Source organism: Leucoraja erinacea, chromosome 11 (genome assembly GCF_028641065.1).
Source record: "Leucoraja erinacea ecotype New England chromosome 11, Leri_hhj_1, whole genome shotgun sequence".
Taxonomy (NCBI): domain Eukaryota; kingdom Metazoa; phylum Chordata; class Chondrichthyes; order Rajiformes; family Rajidae; genus Leucoraja; species Leucoraja erinaceus.
Genome location: NC_073387.1, coordinates 46,254,371 through 46,273,293, shown reverse-complemented (window position 1 = coordinate 46,273,293; position 18,923 = coordinate 46,254,371). Strand labels below are relative to the sequence as shown.

Here is an 18,923-nt window from a genome sequence, read left to right as displayed (position 1 = left end):
TCAAAAAGGCCCAACAGAGGATGTACTTCCTCTGTTGTGGAATTACAATCTGCCACAGGCAATGATGGTCCAATTCTATGCGGCCATCGTAGAGTCTATCCTCACCTTCTCCATCATGGTCTGGTTTGGCTCAGCCACCAAGCACGACACCTGGAGGCTGCAGCGAATCGTCCAATCAGCTGAGAAGGTTATTGGCTGCAACCTTCCCTCCATTGATGAACTGTACACTGCAAGGGCCAGGAAGCAAGCGGATAAGATAATCTCTGACCCCTCTCACCCCGGCCACAAACTCTTTGAATCACTTCCTCTGGAAGGTGACTCCGGACTGTCAAAGCTGCTGCAGCCAGACATTAAAAACAGCTTTTTTCCATGAGTAGTAGCTCTACTCAATAACCAAAAATCTATAGCCTCCTTTTGCTCTGGTATTTTATTTAATTCACATGTTTAATCAATAATGTTTTATTATTAATGTTTAATGTTTTATGTATCATTGTATGTCGTTGCCACTTGCAGGCGGAGCACCAAGGCAAATTCCTTGTATGTGAATACTTGGCCAATAAACTTATTCATTCATTCATTAGATATGTATCATTCCTGTTGCTGGAAGTGGTTGAAGAGGCTAGACTCGCTTGGCTGCAAGCATGAGTCTTGCACCAACTGAACAAGGTTAGAAGTGTTTGGGTCACATAACTCCACAGAATGAGCTACAGAGAGCCCATAGACTCGTTTTTACAGCCCATGGTGTCCATGAAGATCTGATTTCTGACAATGGTTCAGAGTTCAGAGAGACACATTCATCTCCAATGAAGGGTCATAAAAGTAGAGCTATGGAAAGGTTCAGAATGTACCACGAGTCTGTACGGTCAGCCACGATCATATTGAATGGTGGTGCTGGCTCGGAGGGCTGAATGGCCTGCTCCTGCACCTATTGTCTATTGTCTATTGAGTCAGGAATTACACAATGGACAACAAAAGTTGACAGGTCGATGTGAATCAATTATCAGTGCTCATTACTATCATCAGTACTCAAGAAGGCGAAGCCTGAGACCACGAGGCACAAGATGGTTTTCTTGATGCATCCATCTCTAGACATGACTGAGGTCAGAAAGCGTGGACACAGTCATTCCATTCGAAAGCAAGAGGTAGAGGGTGACCTTTTGGAGATGTCAAATATAGTTGAGGAGACCATGTAGACCAGTGGTTCCCAACCTTTTTTAGCTCATGGCCCCCTTGGGATCTTTTAATTTTTCTGTGGCCCCCCCTGACATTATTAGCGGAATAAAAGTACTTCAATATTATAATACCTTCCATAAAAATATCAGTGTCTATTAATTGCACATATATTTTCCTTTATTCTATTCCACAAACATCAAAAATATTTCTACTACATAGATTTAAATGTATTAGAACTGAAATTTAGGAGGCAACAGGGTGGTAGCTCTGTGGCCCCCTTCATTGAACCTGTGGTCCCCTAAATCCCAAAATGTTTCTGTGGCCCCCCTGAAATTTGCCATGGCCCCAGGTTGGGAATCACTGATGTAGACCATCTTGATACGTTGTTGTACTAGATGCTGCTGTTTAGTTCAGTCACTGCTATCTACAAAGGACATTGTTGAATCGCTTTAGTTTGCAGAAATACAAAGAATCCCACAAACACTAAATTACTGAAAAATCGGGGTGGCACAGAAGTAGAGCTGCTGCCTTAGCACCAGAGACCCAGGTCCAATCCTGACTATGGGTGTTGCCTGTACGGAGTTTTATGTTCTTCCCGTGACCGCGTGGGTTTTCTCCGGGTGTTCCGGTTTCCTCCCACACTCCAAAGACGTACAGATTTGTAGATTAATTGGCTTGGTAAAATGGTAAATTGTCCCTAGTGTGTGTTGGATAATGCCAGTGAACGGGGATCACTGGTCAGCGCGGACTTGGTGGGCTGATGGGCCTGATTTCACATTCTATCTCTAAACTCAACTAAATGGTTGAATCCAACTAGCGTGGAGTCCAAAGAATCTGGGGAAACTTTAACACCGACTGAGTTCCTGTTGAATAGACAGGGTTAAAATTCCTTATAAAATAAAAGTAAATGTAAGTTGCCACGGTTGGAATCAGACTTGCCCTTTGTAAAGTGTATAAGATTTCACAGTTAATGAACGTTTTCTGCTGCTCCGAGAACATGGATATCCTTCAAAGCTTGGCTGATTGATAGCTAATTAAGTAAGAAATATTATCTTCAACACCATTCGCAAAGTCACTTGAAATCATTGAATTTAAAAATGTTAAAAGATCCAAAGTTCATCTGCTTTCAGATTATTTGTCAAACTGAAGGCGCTGCAGCCTTCTTCTCAGCGTGTGAAATACATTAAAGGTTCTTGGAGATCAATTTATGGCTGTTACAAATCAAATTGCCTTTTGGCCACTTTTATCATCTTAAATATCTTGCATACCTGTAGGATTCAAATAGTTCCCAGCTTCCACTATACTTATTCAAGAGCTAAATGCACAGTGAATTCTTGTCAATTCAAACATTCATCACAAATTGTTTTGCTGCTGATCATGTTACTTTTAATGTTGTTAAACCTTCATTCAATTCTCCAAAATACTTGCTGAGAACTATTTTGCTTCTCTCCATGAATTTATGGGAATGAGATATAATAACTGTGCATCTAGTAATTTTAAATATGATTAGTGTAAATCAATTCGAGTTTAAAAAACAATAGCCAGCTCAGAGCTTGTTTATACTTAATGAAAAATGAGCAAACTCAATACATTTTTCATTGTAGGTTAGTTGTTATTGTGTGCTGGTTCTGCCTGTCATATTCCTTGATCTTTTTGCAGATTGAATCATTGGATCCACTTTACTTTCCAAGCCAGCTGCTCACATATCCTGAAGTTTCTTAATATCCTGCAGTTTGGGAGTCGGAGAATCTTACTTAAGAATAAGGGGTAGGCCATTTAGGACTGAGATGAGGAAAAAACATTTTCACCCAGAGAGTTGTGAATCTGGAATTCTCTGCCACAGAAGGCAGTGGAGGCCAATTCACTGGATGTTTTCAAGAGAGAGTTAGATTTGGTTCTTAAGGCTAACGGAATCAAGGAATATTGTGAAAAAGCAGGAACGGGGTACTGATTCACTGGATGAATTTAAAAGAGAGTTAAGTAGAGCTCTAGGTTGCTAGCGGAATCAAGGGACATGGGGAGAAGGCAGGCACGGGTTACTGATTGTGGATGATCAGCCATGATCATATTGAATGGCGGTGTTGGCTTGATGGGCCGAATAGCCTACTCCTGCACTTATTTTTTTATGTTTCTATATGGCACGGGAACAGGCCCTTCAGCCCAAACAACCAAGATGCCCCATCTAAGCTGGTTCCAGTTGCTTGCATTTGGCCTGTGTCCCTCTAAATCTTTCCTATTCATGTACCTGGCCAGGTGTTGTTTAAAACCAAAATATTGTTATAGTACCACCTCTGGCAGCTCATTCCATATATCCACCACCATCCGAGTGAAAAGGTTTCGAGGTCAATTTAATGTCATATGTATCAATTATGCTCCAGTGAAATTCGAATTACAATACAGCTATACTAAAAAAGAGCAACGACACACAACTAACAAACGCCCGTAGGCTCCCGCGGTGGAGCTCCCAAAGTCGGTCTCCAGCAAAGTCCGGCAACTCTTGGTGTTAGGCCGCAGTGCGGACGGAGATACGATACGGAAAAAAATCGCATCTCCGTCGAGGTAAGAGATTAGAAAAAGTTTCCCCTAACCCCCCCATCCCCCCCATCCCACCCGCCACACAAAACAAGCAAAACAACACTAAAATATACATTTAACACATACAAACAAACAACAAAAGAAGGGACAGACAGACTGTTGGCGAGGCAGCCATGGCTCTTCAGATTTCATTTAAATTGTTCTCGTCTCACCTACAAACTACGTCCTCTAGTTCAAGATCCCCCTACTATGAGTAAAATACTCCAGGTATTCTTCCTATTAATTTCCTTCATGATTTGCTATACCTCTATAAGATTATCCCTTAGCCTCCCGCGCTCCAAGGAATTAAGTCCTAGCTAACAAATTATCTCCTTATAGCTCAGGTACTTGAGTCCTGGCAACATTCTCATAAATTTTCTCTGCACTCATCCAAGATTTTACCTCGCACCTCTTCCTAAACCCGGCGACACGGTGGCACAGAATTAGAGTCGCTGCCTGACAACACCAGAGACCAGGGTTCGATCCTGACTACTGGTGTTTGTCTGTACGGAGTTTGTACGTTCTCCCAGTGGCCTGCGTGGGTTTTCTCAGGGGTCTCCAGTTTCCACCTACACTCCAAAGACGTACAGGTTTGAAGGCTAATTGGCTTGGTATAAATGTCAATTGTCCCGAGTGTGTGTAGGATAGTGTTAGTGTGCAGGTATCGCTGGTCAGCGTGGACTCTGTGAGCCGAAGGGCCTGTTCCGCGCTATATCTCTAAACTAGACTAAATTAAACTAATCCCAAGACACATCACAAAGAAAACTATTTGTTTCAAATAATTTATTTCCACTAACCTCTATTTTCTCTATTTCTCAATCCTACTTTTGCACCTTTTCGGTTTCTGTTCCTATTATAACATTGGCTCCTCCAACCTTCTTGCTGCTCTGGAGTTTCCCAAATCCAAATGCAATTTTCCACAAGCATTTCCCCACTCACGACGCAGTGCAGTTTTGTTTCTGTGAGCAGCGCCATATGCAAAGCACAGCTAGCCAAGGCCTAATTAATACTTAAGGGACCTGATCAATACCTTTAGTTTTTGAGAGATTTTTCTAACCCTCTCATGGCAATAAAATACAAGCTTGTTCTGCAAACTGCCACGATAATTTGATTTTCCCAGGACCTTTAAATTGTTGAACTCTGTCCCCCTTTAATCGTTGTGTGCAGCAACTACTGACATTGATTTGGATTGCAGTTTGGATGAAATACGCTTTTGGAAATGATGAAGAACTAAACTCCCATAGTAATATAAAAACATAAATATTGCATCTGCTTAATAGCGGAAATTAAAGCACGGCATGCTTGCCTTCGTTGTTCAGAGCATTGAGTACAAATGTGAGGAAGTTCTGATGCAGCTTCACAAGACTATGGTCGGGCTGCATTTGGAGTATAGCAGTTCTGGTTGCCCCATTGCAGGAAGGGTGTGGAGGCTTTGGAAAGGGTGCAGAAGAGCTTTACTGTCTGCCCTATCTGTGTTCCCCGAGTTAGAGGTTGAACAAATGTGGATTGTTTTCTATGGAATGCCAGAGGGTGTGACAGAAGTATATCAAATTATAAGAGGCATAGATAGGGTAGACGGTCTGAAGATTTCCCACAGGGTGAAAATGTCAAAGACTACAGGGACATAGCTTAAGGCAAGAGGGGCAAAATGTAAAGATGTGCAGGGCAACTTTTTTACACAGAGAATGGTGAGTGCCTGGAACGCGCTGCCAGTGGTGGTGGTGGAGGCAGATACAATAGTAGCATTTGAGAGGCTTTTAAATAGGTATGTAGATATGCAGGGAATGGAGGGACATGGAACATGTGCAGACAGATGAGATTTGTTTGTCTTGGCACAAACATAGTTGGTCGAAGGACCTGTTCCTGTGCTGTACAGAAAATGTTGGCAATGCCTCTCATGTCTGGCAACAGGTCTGTCAATGGTCCCTGCAGTGTTGAGTGTTTCTGCCATTTCTTTTATTTCCATATTATTGCAGCATTTTCAATAATAGCTGTGTTGCTGACTTTTGACTCTTTTGAAAGATTCCTAGTGTAAAGTTGAACTTCAATGGTCTTATTAATGAGGCCACACTGCAGGCATGCATTTAGATATTGGTGTCTACTCGTAGTTTTGGCTGGGATAGGTTCTACTTGTATCACAATGCGCTGTTAGTCAGCCAAGAGTCCAACACGAGAGAGTTAGATAGAGCTCTAGGGGCTAGTGGAGTCAAGGGATATGGGGAGAAGGTAGGCACGGGTTATTGATAGGGGACGATCAGCCATGATCACAATGAATGGCGGTGCTGGCTCGAAGGGCCGAATGGCCTCCTCCTGCACCTATTTTCTATGTTTCTACAATGAAGTTCTATATAAAATACTCCTTCAAAGGTGACATGATTAAAAGAAACAGCATTGAAACAAGCCCTTTGGCCCTCTGAGCCCTCATCGCCCATCGATCACTAGTTTGCACTAGTTCTATGTTATCCCACTTTCTCATCCACTCCCTACACACTACGGGTAATTTATAGAGGGCCAACTAACCTGCAAACTGTGAATCATCGGCCTCTGAAAATAGCCCACAGTGTTCACCCCTATATGTCGGCGAGACCAAGCGCAGGCTCGGCAATCGTTTTGCTGTATACCTCCGTTCAGTCCGCCTAAACCTACCTGATCTCCCGGTTGCTAAACACTTTAACTCTCCATCCCACTCCCACGCTGACCTTTCTGTCCTGGGCCTCCTCCATTGTCGGAGTGGGGCCCAGCACAAATTGGAGGAACAGCACCTCATATTTCACACGGGCAACTTACATCCTTTGCTATTCTTCTCTCTCCATCCCTCCCCCTCCCCAGTTCACTGACCAGTCTTACTGTCTCCGAGTACATTTTATTTCTATTTGCGTTGTTGTTATCTTCTCCCAGCTAACGATGATCTATTCTACATTTTCCTTGATCTCAATTCCCTTTGTCCTGTTTTCACACCTACACTTCCTTATCTATGTATCTCCCTTTCCCCTGACATCAGTCTGAAGAAGGGTCTCGACCCGAAAGGTCATCCATTCCACCTCTCCAGAGATGTTGCCTGTCCATCTGAGTTACTCCAGCAGGTTTGTAGGTTAATTGGCTTCTGTGAATTGTCACTAGTGTGTAGGATAGTGCTAATGTACGGGGTAAATCACTGGTTGTCGAGGACACGGTGGGCCGAAGGATCTGTGCCAAGCTGTAATTCTAAAGTCTAATGTTAAAATCGTCCATGATAAGAGCAGAGTCAATGCAGAGTCATAGAAGAAATGGCTATGTAAAGACAGAGAGGTTGAATTCTAACTGGGCGTGTAACAAAATAGAAACATAGAAAATAGGTGCAGGAGCCCATTTGGCTCTTCGAGCCCGCGCCCCCATTCATTGTGATCATAGCTGATCATCCACAATCAGTAACCCATGCCTGCCTTCTAGCCTTGTCCCTTGATTCCGCTAGCAACCTAGAGCTCTACCTAACTCTCTTTTAAATTCATCCAGTGAATTGGCCTCTACTGCCTTCTGTAGCAGAGAATTCCACAAATTCACAACTCTCTGGATGAAAAAGTTGTTTCTCTTCTTAGTTTTAAATGGCATAGAAACATAGAAACATAGAAAATAGGTGCAGGAGTAGGCCATTCGGCCCTTCGAGCCTGCACCGCCATTCAATATGTTCATGGCTGATCCTCCAACTCAGTATCCTGTACCTGCCTTCTCTCCATACCCCCTGATCCCTTTAGCCACAAGGGCCACATCTAATTCCCTCTTAAATATAGCCAATGAACTGGACTCAACTACCCTCTGTGGCAGAGAGTTCCAGAGATTCACCACTCTCTGTGTGAAAAATGTTTTTCTCATCTCGGTCCTAAAGGATTTCCCCTTTATCCTTTAAACTGTGACCCCTTCGTCCTGGACTTCCCCAACATTGGGAACAATCTTCCTGCATCTAGCCTGTCCAACCCCTTAAGAATTTTGTAAGTTTCTATAAGATTCCCCCTCAATCTTCTAAATTCTAGCGAGTACAAGCCGAGTCTATCCAGTCTTTCTTCATATGAAAGTCCTGACATCCCAGGAATCAGTCAGATGAACCTTCTCTGTACTCCATCTATGGCAAGAATGTCTTTCCTCAGATTTGGAGACCAAAACTGTACACAATACTCCAGGTGTGGTTCTGGACTCCCCCAACAATGGGAACATTTTTCCTGCATCTAGCTTGTCCAGTCATTTTATAATTTTATATGTTCCTGTAAGATCACCTCTCATCCTTGTAAATTCCAGTGAATACAAGCCTAGTCTTTCCAATCTTTCCTCATATGACAGCCCTGCCATCCCGACGATTAACCTCGTGAACCAACGCTGCACTGCCTCAATAGCAAGGACGTCCTTTTGCAAAATAAAAGACTACAGGCAGAATTGTCTCTCTGTTCATAATCCGTCGTCTTCATGTGGTGTTTTTGCCTCAAATGAAAGACCAAGAAACCACTAAGGAAGAGTTATTCACAAGGCTTGAAATCAAAAAATCTCCAAATCATGAATCATGGCAATTTCAATAGAATAAATCATCAAGAGACAGACAGCTCCAACTCTGTTTGAAATTGAAGTACTGTGATGTGTGAAATCAGGCTTACAGCAAATAATTATCACAGCGGTTTCAAAGTAGTGTTCTAAAGCAAATTTTCAGAACCAGTAGAATTTGACACGCAGTGGTACCTATTTCATGGTCTGCAAAGGAAAGAAGAGCATTTGGAATTCATGATCACTTCCTCCATTTTAAAATAACTTTTAATTAACAGACAAATGTAAACCATTCCACATAAATATATGCCTAACAAGCATCATAAAAGTTAGAGAATAGTGAAAGGAACTGAGGAATCTTACTTGACATACATTCATGAGATGTGGTTATTTCTTTGATATGCATGAGGTAGAATGTTCTGTTTTATGCTCCTATCTATAAGTATGAACCATTTCTCATTGCATTATACTAGATCCATAATAACATTTTACTTTGTCAGGTCCTCAATGTTAATCTTTTTTTTAAAAATCTCGTAACAATCCACAAATGAATCCTCCGGGTTATTACTGCTGATGTGATTTGCCAGGCTATATTTAGATCAAAGTCCACCGTGATTATTTTATTGCCGGTACACTATTACTAACATTTGAGGACCACATACAGTACAACTACAATTTGTTTGCGCTACTGCTGTTCCTTTGATGCTCCCAAACCGATTCTACTTGAATTTCTGGCCTAAGATCCTCTCTCTACAGCCTTTATTTTACTCTTTAATTTTGTCACTTGGAATCGCAGGTTTCCTAGACTAAGTTTACACAACCAATAAAGTATTGAACAAATACTTATTTGCATGTGAGGCTAGCGAAAGGATGAGTCCTTTTCCCAAATCCACACTCAAATCTTATTTGCTTCTGATAGCCGCCTCTGTACGCAATTAAGATAGACACAAAATGTTGGAGTAACTCAGCGGGTCAGGCAGCATCTTTGGAGAATGTGAATAGGTGACGTTTCAGGTCAGGACACTTCTTCAGACTAGTTGACTCTTTGCTGTCAGCCTGATTTCACACATCACAGTACCTTTCTCCAGAGATGATTTCATTGGTATCATTTAAAAAAAAATTAAAAATAAATTGGATAGGCATATGGATGAGAAGGGAATGGAGGGTTATGGTACGAGTGCAGGCAGGTGGGACTAAGGGGAAAAAAAAAAATTTGTTCGGCATGGACTTGTAGGGCCGAGATGGCCTGTTTCCATGCTGTAATTGTTATATGGTTATATGGTTATATGCTGCGTGACCCATTGTGTTACTCTAGCATTTTCTGTTTTCAGTGTAAACCAGCATCTGCAGTTCCTTCTTACACATCTTGTCTGCATGCAACTCTCATACAAAGAAAATAATCTTAGGAGGCCAATTATACCTTATCCGTGCTGAATCTAGGTCTCACTCGGAGGCTGATTTTACTCAGTCCAGCCCCTGATCTTGACCGCCTTGACCGCCTGTCCTAAATGCAGTTGGCCATTCCCTGGACATCATCTCCTCCATCCAGGCCACCAATGCCGTCCCTTCTGAAAATCTTTCTTTCTTGGTCGTCATAAAGGACTTCTGAAGGTTGCAGCAGACATTGCAACAGCCTGATTCTTAAATCCCTTGCTATAGCAGGCTACACCTGTTTCCTTAAAGTGGTTGCTGCATGAGACCAAACAAAAGTACTAAGTTGGCATAAAAGCCTGTCTGGTTCAGAGGTTGCTAGCATGTCTTTGGGCTATCTTGAATTGCTAAGCCATCCTTGTATGTGTAGTGTTAGTATGGTTAAAAGCAACAAAAAAAATATCACAATGCAAAATGTTCCCTTTACTTTTTTTTGGTTACAGTGTAAATTGGATTACCAAGCTTGTTCTTCACACAAAGCGATCACCATGAGATGCAAGTGGCCTTGCCCTTGTCTTCCTGGCCAAGAATCTGTGAAAGTGAAAATTGAAAAGACAGGTAAGTCACAAAGGTGATTGCAGTAATCCAAGGTGTTTAGGAGTTCAAAATGTAATTTACTTTTCAATTCAGTTAGATTTTTATGTGTGAAATAAACAATTCAGATTGATTTCTAAAATATCGAAGGGATTATTTAAGATTGGATGCTGGAGGATGAATTTACAATAAAAAGATTGCTTTTTTAAGTTATGAAAGTAAATGATTTGTGGTTGACAAGTGGGACAAAAAGGAGATTTCTACTGTAACAATAATAATACCTTTTGGTCACATAAACTGAAAAGGGACAGAAATGACAAAATAAAGTGAATCAAGGTATTCATAATTGCTGGCGACAACATTCATACAAAGGCGGTAATCTTAGGAGGCCAATTATCCTTTATCTGTGCTGAATGTGGCCGATTCTCAGATTGATTTTACTCCGTCCCATTTTCTTGCTTCCTATCCAAACCCTTTCGTATTCCTTAGAGTTATCCTATCTCTTTCTGCTTGCAAAATGTGATTGAACATCAATCAGCGCTTGTGCAAAGAGGTGTCGTTTCCAGTAGCCCATTGCCTGGAAAGATATCTCTTCATCAGCTGTGGAAAAAATTGTTGCAAATTTCCATCATAAATTCTGCTCAAACTGCAGGTTGCCTTCTTACTGACTTGCTAATATAAAAGTCAAAAAAACATTAATCCTTTGAGAACTGCACTAAACCAAAGTCAAAGCAATAGTTTATCAGCTTCGTTGACTTGAAGTTTTAATAAATTATTAAGTCTATGTGAGAGAAAAAAATAACCTTTCTCCCGGTGTTGCTGGTTGGGAAAGTTGTCAAAACTGGGTCTTGTGGATGTACAATAAATTTCAAGTAAGGAATATAAATAATTCAACTGATCAACTGAAAAATCCTAATCCTCATCAAGGAATGTTTACTCAATCTAAGATTGTGTTTCCTAGAAGAGTTGGCTAAAATTACTGACAGGCTAGAGTGAGTAAAATTACTTTTAAAGTTTAGTTTAGTTTAGTGATACAGAATAGGAACTGGCCCTTCGGTCACCGAGTCCATGCCGACCATCGATCACCTGTACACTAGTATTATCCTGCACACTAGGGACGATTTTATATAAGAAAATTAACCTGCAAAGCTGCGCTTCTTTGGATTGTGGGAGGAAACCAGAGCACCCAGTGAAAACCCACGTGGTCACAGGGAGTGTGTAGGAAGGAACTGCCGATGCTGGTTTAAACCGAAGATAGGCACAAAAAGCTGGAGTATCTCAGCGGGACTGGCAGCATCTCTGGAGAGAAGGAATGGGTGATGTTTTGGGTTTCGGGTCGAGACCCTTCTTTGCACATTGTCAGCTGTTTGTTGGGTGAGAACGAGAAGTTGGAGAACGAACAAACTCCTTACTGCCAATGCCCGTAGTCAGGATCAAACCCAAGTCTCTGGCGGTGCTGGCTCGAAGGGCTGAATGGCCTACTCCTGCACCTATTGTCCATTGTCTATATGTCCAGTGACGAAGAGTGGTGACAGATGCCTGGGATTTACTTTCATGGGAATTCCTCAACACCAGTCGTTCCTTTCAGATTTGACCACCTCCTCCTTCCCCCCTCCCCCTCCCCCTCCCCATCACTATTAAAGATCCCTTAGAAAAATATTCATTATCCTCCAAACATTCCCAAAGGGTTGTATTAGACTCTCCTGTATTTCTATCTTAGTAATGCGGTTGCTTTGGATGGAATCCAATTTATACAAGACTAAATTTTATTACAAGTGAGCAGATGCTGAATAGTCTTGGCATCGTGATTTGTGATACTTCTGCCGTTAATTAAATCGCAAGAAGCTAAAACACTTTCAAGGAGAAAGTCCCCAATCATGTCAAGGACTAGCACAACTGATGATTAGAACTTTGAAGACCTTGCTGTGGTCTCCTGAAATGACTGTGTGTGTCACATTGAAAGCAGAAGTATTTTGTGTCACAGAACAGACTGGAATAGAGTCCTAATTGTTGTACTCATGGGAAACATGGGAAATCAGTATTATTATTGTGGGAGTTCTTCTGATCGGGGACAACCTATCTATGCTAGTGGGATTAATGTCGATAAGTACATTAGGTGACATGAACAGTCAACTGAAGGGCTTATTTATTTTTCTGCACATCTCCATGATAGCGAGGTGCATCAGTTTATTTTAGCTTAGAGATACAAGGCGGAAACAGGCCCTTCTGCCCACCGAGTCCGCGCAGACCAGCGATCCCCCTACTATCCTGCACACACTAGGGACAATATACAATTTTTACCTACAGACCTGAACGTCTTTGGAGTGTGGGAGGAAACCGGAGCGCCCGGAGAAATTCCACACAGATACCGGGAGAACATAGAATCTCCGTACAGACAGCACCCGTAGTCTGGATGGAAGCCGGGTCTCTGGCGCTGTAAAGGGCCTGTCCCACTTTCACAACCTAATTCACAACCTTTTTTACTCGTGGACATTTTTCATCAGGCTGGAAAAAACGCCCCGACCTACTTGATGCCACGAGTACCTACGACTACCATCACGGCCTGCTACGACCTAGCTACGACCTCGCGATGACCATGCTGCGAGTATGACTCAAGGACAAACTCGGCAGAGGTCGTGAATTAGGTCGTGAAAGTGGGACAGGCCCTTTAGGCAGCAACTCTACCACCGTGACGTCCCTGAATCAGGGGAGCATTGTTTTTTTGTGGGTGAGGACGAGGGAGACATAGATTGACAGATGACGTCTAATAAAGTACTAATGAGTTAAAGACGATTTAATCACTCAAAGTTGTTTGCTAAAAGCTGTGTTGTCCAGAAGCTAGATTGTGCTCTTTTTTGGTGTCTTATGATAGTGATTCCCAACCTGGGGCCATGACAAATTTCAGGGGGCCACAGAAAAATTGGGGATTTAGGGGGCCACAGGTTCAATGAAGGGGGCCACTTTTTTCCGCTAATAATGTCAGGGGGGGCCACAGAAAAATTAAAGAGCCCAAGGGGGCCATGAACTGAAAAAGGTTGGGAACCACTGCCTTATGACACGAACACTTTGGTCCCCTGAAGAAATGTGCAAGTTTGGGTAAAACAGCTCTGGCATTTTGCTCCTTATCAGTACCGGCTCCAAGTCACACCTATGTGGATCTGTATGAAGTACAAGCAGCTGCAGTATGCCTCCGGTGCTGACTCCTGGAAGTGATCAGAACTCACAGAGTCGTACTCCATTCCAGGCACAGTTCAGTTGCAAAGGAGTGGTATGGAGCATAGAGATCCCCCAACATAGTCATACAGTGATACAGTGTGGAAACAGGCCCAACTTGCCCGCACAGGCCACCATGTCCCAGCTACACTAGTCCCACCTCCTGTGCTTGGTCCATATCCCTCCAAACTTGTCCCATCCATGTACCTGTCTGCAAAATGCAAGATTTGATCGGTTCCCACAACAAGCCGACATTGCAGCACATGAGGCACATGGTGGCTGATGGAACATTATGTTATTGGAAGTGGAAGTGGACTGATAGCGCAATGGTTATCAAGAGTCTGAACACTCTTGCCACACTTCGCTCTTCTGGGTCTGGATAAGGCCCCTGCGCAAATTTGAGGCTTATGGTAAAAAGTTGCCCCTCATGTTTCTATTAAATATTACCCCTCTCACCTTAAACTTTTGCCCTCTGGTTTTTGATTCCTCTAGCCTGGGTAAAAGATTCTGTGCATTCAGCCTATCTATACCCAAGTATACACAATAAAGTCAGCTTTCTGGACATGATTTACGTTATTGAAGAAGCAGAGACAATTGTATAGTGCACATCAAGTAGTTGCTCAAATCATATGGAAAGCAAAATGGCCCCAATATTTTTGGAACCAAAAATCAATCACCTACAGCAATTAGCTCCTTCGTTTTAAATGCCAGGGCAAATCTCATGCCTGTTGATGACTGCTGGATCCCATCTAGAGCTCTGCAAGATATTCATGCACACAACATATTGTGCAAGGCACTAATGGGAAATCCCAGCACTGCAGATGAAATTGAGACAGGTTCCTGCTTAATGCAGTTTCACCACACAAACAATTTATAATCCCATTTGCTTTGGTTAGTTTCAGTTTCTCCAAAGGCAATGGGCTTCCCTATTTATACTGCAAATCAGGCAGCAAATTTGAGATTGTCATAAGCAGCAAAGCTGTGCCTCATGAAGTTTAAGTCACCTCAACAGTCCACGAGAAATGTGCTTACAGGGATGTGTTTTCACAAAGAGCTGGAAAATGTTATAATTTTTCAGCAATTTCTCAAAAATTGATTAAAGAAAGGCTATGGGGTCCATGGAGGCATGTAAAGCCCCAGGAATGGGTGATGTTAATTAATTGATTTGCTGGTTGCCACTGGAATCTGGCTACAATGGCAACCTCATCTAGATTGAGAAAAGGTTGCGTTTTGGTTCTGTGTGACTGAACTAGTCATTGGAATTAGGGTATTAAATTGTACACTTGGGCAAGTGCATGTTGCTGCAGTGAATGCCCCAAGGGGATGATAATGAGGTGTTTAAATTATTTTTTTTTACAGATCTAAATTAAATCCCCAGCTAGGGACATATTGCCCAGGCAAATGGAGGTGAGGATCTGCTGTGATTCATTTTGTTTGAACATACGATTCCTGATCGGAATAAAAGTCCATTAAATACAACTGGTGCTGGACCCTTGGCTCCCTCTGGCATGTGTCCGACTGAGAGTTCTTGTTGATACAGCTTTCTCCAAACCTTGAAGCCTTTCTGATTGATGCGATCAGGTTAGGAGGAGTGTTGCGTGTGTTCAATGCAGCAGAAAATGAAAATCATCCACCATGGCAGCGATGAATTACTGCATAGCACCTAAAAGGATATGATGAGTGTTTGACGGCACTGGGCCTGTACTCGATGGAGTTTAGAAGAATGAGGAGGGACCTCATTGAAATGTACAGAATAGTGAAAGGCTTGGATAGAGTGGATGTGGAGAGGATGTTTCCCCTAGTGGGAGAATCGAGGACTAGAGGTCATACTCAGAAATAAAGGACATTCTTTTTTGAAGGAGATGATGAGGAATATCTTTAGAGGGTGGTGAATCTGTGGAATTCTTTGCCACAGAAGGCTGTGGAGGCCAAGTCAGTGGATATATTTAACCCGGAGATAGATAGATTCTTGATTAGTATGGGTGTCAGAGGTTATGGGGAGAAGGCAGGAGAATGGGTTTTGGAGGGAGATGGATCCGCCACGAGTAGACTTGATGGACCGAATGGCCTAATTCTTCTCCTATCACTTGTGATGTTATGACGATATTTCTGTGCATTGGAGAGAAGGGCGGCATGGTGGAGCTGCTGCCTCACAGCACCAATGACCTGGCTTTGATCATGGCCTCGGGCGCCATCTGTGTGGAGTTTGCACGTTCTCCCTGTAATCACGCGGGTTTCTTCCGTGTGCTCGGATTTCCGTGTGCTGGGGGGCAGTGTTAGCTGTGAGGAGGATGCTAGGAGACTGCAAGGTGACTTGGATAGGCTGGGTGAGTGGGCAAATGTTTGGCAGATGCAGTATAATGTGGATAAATGTGAGGTTATCCATTTTGGTGGCAAAACGGGAAAGCAGACTATTATCTAAATGGTGGCCGATTGGGAAAGGGGGAGATGCAGCGAGACCTGGGTGTCATGGTACACCAGTCATTGAAGGTAGGCATGCAGGTGCAGCAGGCAGTAAAGAAAGCGAATGGTATGTTGGCTTTCATAGCAAGAGGATTTGAGTATAGGAGCAGGGAGGTTCTACTGCAGTTGTACAGGGTCTTGGTGAGACCACACCTGGAGTATTGCGTGCAGTTTTGGTCTCCAAATCTGAGGAAGGACATTATTGCCATAGAGGGAGTGCAGAGAAGGTTCACCAGACTGATTCCTGGGATGTCAGGGCTGTCTTATGAAGAAAGACTGGATAGACTTGGTTTATATTCTCTAGAATTTAGGAGATTGAGAGGGGATCTTATAGAAACTTACAAAATTCTTAAGGGGTTGGACAGGCTAGATGCAGGAAGATTGTTCCCGATGTTGGGGAAGTCCAGGACAAGGGGGTCACAGCTTAAGGATAAGGGGGAAATCCTTTAAAACCGAGATGAGGAGAACTTTTTTTTTTTCACACAGAGAGTGGTGAATCTCTGGAACTCTCTGCCACAGAGGGTAGTTGAGGCCAGTTCATTGGCTATATTTAAGAGGGAGTTAGATGTGGCCCTTGTGGCCAAGGGGATCAGAGGGTATGGAGAGAAGGCAGGTACGGGATACTGAGTTGGATGATCAGCCATGATCATATTGAATGGCGGTGCAGGCTCGAAGGGCCGAATGGCCTACTCCTGCACCTAATTTCTATGTTTCTATGTTTCCTCCCACAACCCAAAGACGCGCGGGTTTGTCGGTTAATTGGCCTCTGTAAATTACCCCTGGTGTGTCGGGATGGATAAGTAAATGGGATAACATGGAACTAGTGTGAAAGGGTGATCAGTGGTCAGTAAGTACTCGGTGGGCCGAAGGGCCTGTAACCACGCTGTACCTCTAGACTACACTAAGACCTGTTCTCACAGTTTTCTCACTCGCTCTACTGGCTATACGTCCTATTCTAACTCAACCATTAATTTTTAATTATTTGCTTTAACGCTAAATCAAACCACTCTCCTGTCCACTCACACTCACCAGCTCTCCATGCTGCTACCTACCTTCTGAAAGGTACAATTTCCTCTCAGAGCGTATCTCTATTGTGCTTCATTTCCTCTTTTGAAACAATATTCTTCACCTCGTTACCGGTTGCCCAATTCCCCCTCCTTGGCTGTGTTTCTTGCAGTGGTCAGACACAAAGTGCGGGAGCACCTCTGCGGGTCTGACAGCATCTCTGTAGATGAAAGGATGGGTGACGTTTTGGGTCGGAACCCTTCTTCAGACTGAAAGTAGAGGGGAGGGAACTGGAGACCAGGACAAATCGGGGCAGGCACCAGATGACCAAGGAAGGGTGGAGCCCATCATGGTTCATTGTTGGTTGGGGAGGGGATGATAATGAAGGGATACAGGGATCCAAAAAGTGGAACTAGTAGGATAACTAGAATGAGGGGGTGACGGTAGAGAGGTTACTTGAAATTATAAATATCAACGTTCATACCGCTGGGTTTTAAGCTGCCAAAGCGTGCAGTGATGATGCCTGGTTGTTGCGGGACTCACTGCTCACTGCCCCTTCCCCAGTGGCTTTGAGTTCCCCATCTTTCATACTTCCTCCCTCATTTCCTCCTCTCTACACTCCTTCACCCTCTGCTAGGTTGTATTTCAATAAAAGCAACCGCTAAGACAATTTCTAATCAGTTTCAAGTTCCTCAGTTATTCGTATAAACTTTAAGGTTCAGAAAACATACAATACTTCCAGAAAAATATTTTGATCTCAGCGAACAAAGGAAACTTCATTACAACGCAATAATGCTTGGATTTACTCCAATGATAGCCTATCATCCTGATCTATACTGTGTTCCCTTTCAATTGATGGACTGTAGAGGGCAACTCCACATTAGGAAGGGCCAGAAGATAACTGCAAAATATCAGTTGAGAGACTGCGGCCTGGGTTAACTGTTTGTGGACACTTGAATGTATTTGCTGAAAAACAGTGGTAGGAAAAAAAAGATGCTGAGAGCGGCAGGAATCTGGAGTTCCGCAACATCTGTGCAACTATCTTGGGAGCAAACAATGTATCGACAAAGTCCCACAGATATCCTGAGTGCTTCCAAATTGTACCAATGCTGATGAGCTATTTCCAGAGATGTACATGTTTGTAGATTAACTGGCCACTGTAAATTGCCTCTAATGTGTTTGTGGTGGATGCAAATGAGGGATGACATAGAGCTAGTGTGAATGGGTGATCAATGGTCAGCCTTGGCTTTGTGCGTCGAAGAGCTTGTTTCCAGGCCGTATCTTTTTATCAATCGATCAGACACAACTCTTTGAAACATTTCAGTTTAATTTATTGTCACATGCACCGAGGTACAGTGAAAAGCTTTTGTGTGCATGCTATCCAGTCAGCAGAAAAACAATACATATTACAATTGAGCCATTTACAGTGTATAGATGTTCCCTGATATTAACAATGGGTTCCTAGTTATCAGGTGCCTTCTCTTGCAGAATAGGTCTACTTAGAGATAGCAGTGAGCAGAGCTCTCCTTGGGAGAACTCTGTTTAGGCACAAAGACTTTGAATGGCCTCATTACTTGCCTCAATAGATGGAGAAACCTGATTCATCAGCCAATTCACCGTGAGACTGTCTATGCCATCCAACACTGGGGTGGTACGGTGGTGCAGCGGTAGAGTTGCTGCTTTACAGCGGCAGAAACCCAGATTTGATCCAGATTATGAATGCTGTCTGTACGGGATTTGCACGTTCTACCCGTGACCTACGTGGGTTTTCTCTGGGATCTCCCGTTTCTTCCCACATTCCAAAGACGTACAGGTTTGTAGGTTAATTGGCTTGGTATCATTGTAAATTGTCCCTAGTCTTTAGTGAATCTGTGGAATTCTTTGCCAAATCAGTTAATGTTTTTAAGGTAGAGATAGATAGATTCTTGATTAGTGCAGGTGTCAGAGGTTATGGGAAGAAGCAGGAAAATGGGATTGGGAGGGAGGGATAGATCAGCGGAGAGTTGTAGTAGACTTGATGAACC

At 43.1% G+C, this 18,923-nt stretch overlaps 1 protein-coding gene across 1 annotated transcript in view; it reads left to right on the top strand.

Annotated features, from left to right (window-relative positions):
* The window catches only part of LOC129701762 (testican-1-like), a 381,487-nt gene that overhangs the window by 305,577 nt on the left and 56,987 nt on the right, over window positions 1-18,923 (top strand). The window contains exon 6 of the mRNA XM_055643175.1: window positions 10,128-10,242. Coding sequence (XP_055499150.1) covers window positions 10,128-10,242 — 115 coding nt within the window. The remainder of the gene's footprint in view (window positions 1-10,127; window positions 10,243-18,923) is intronic.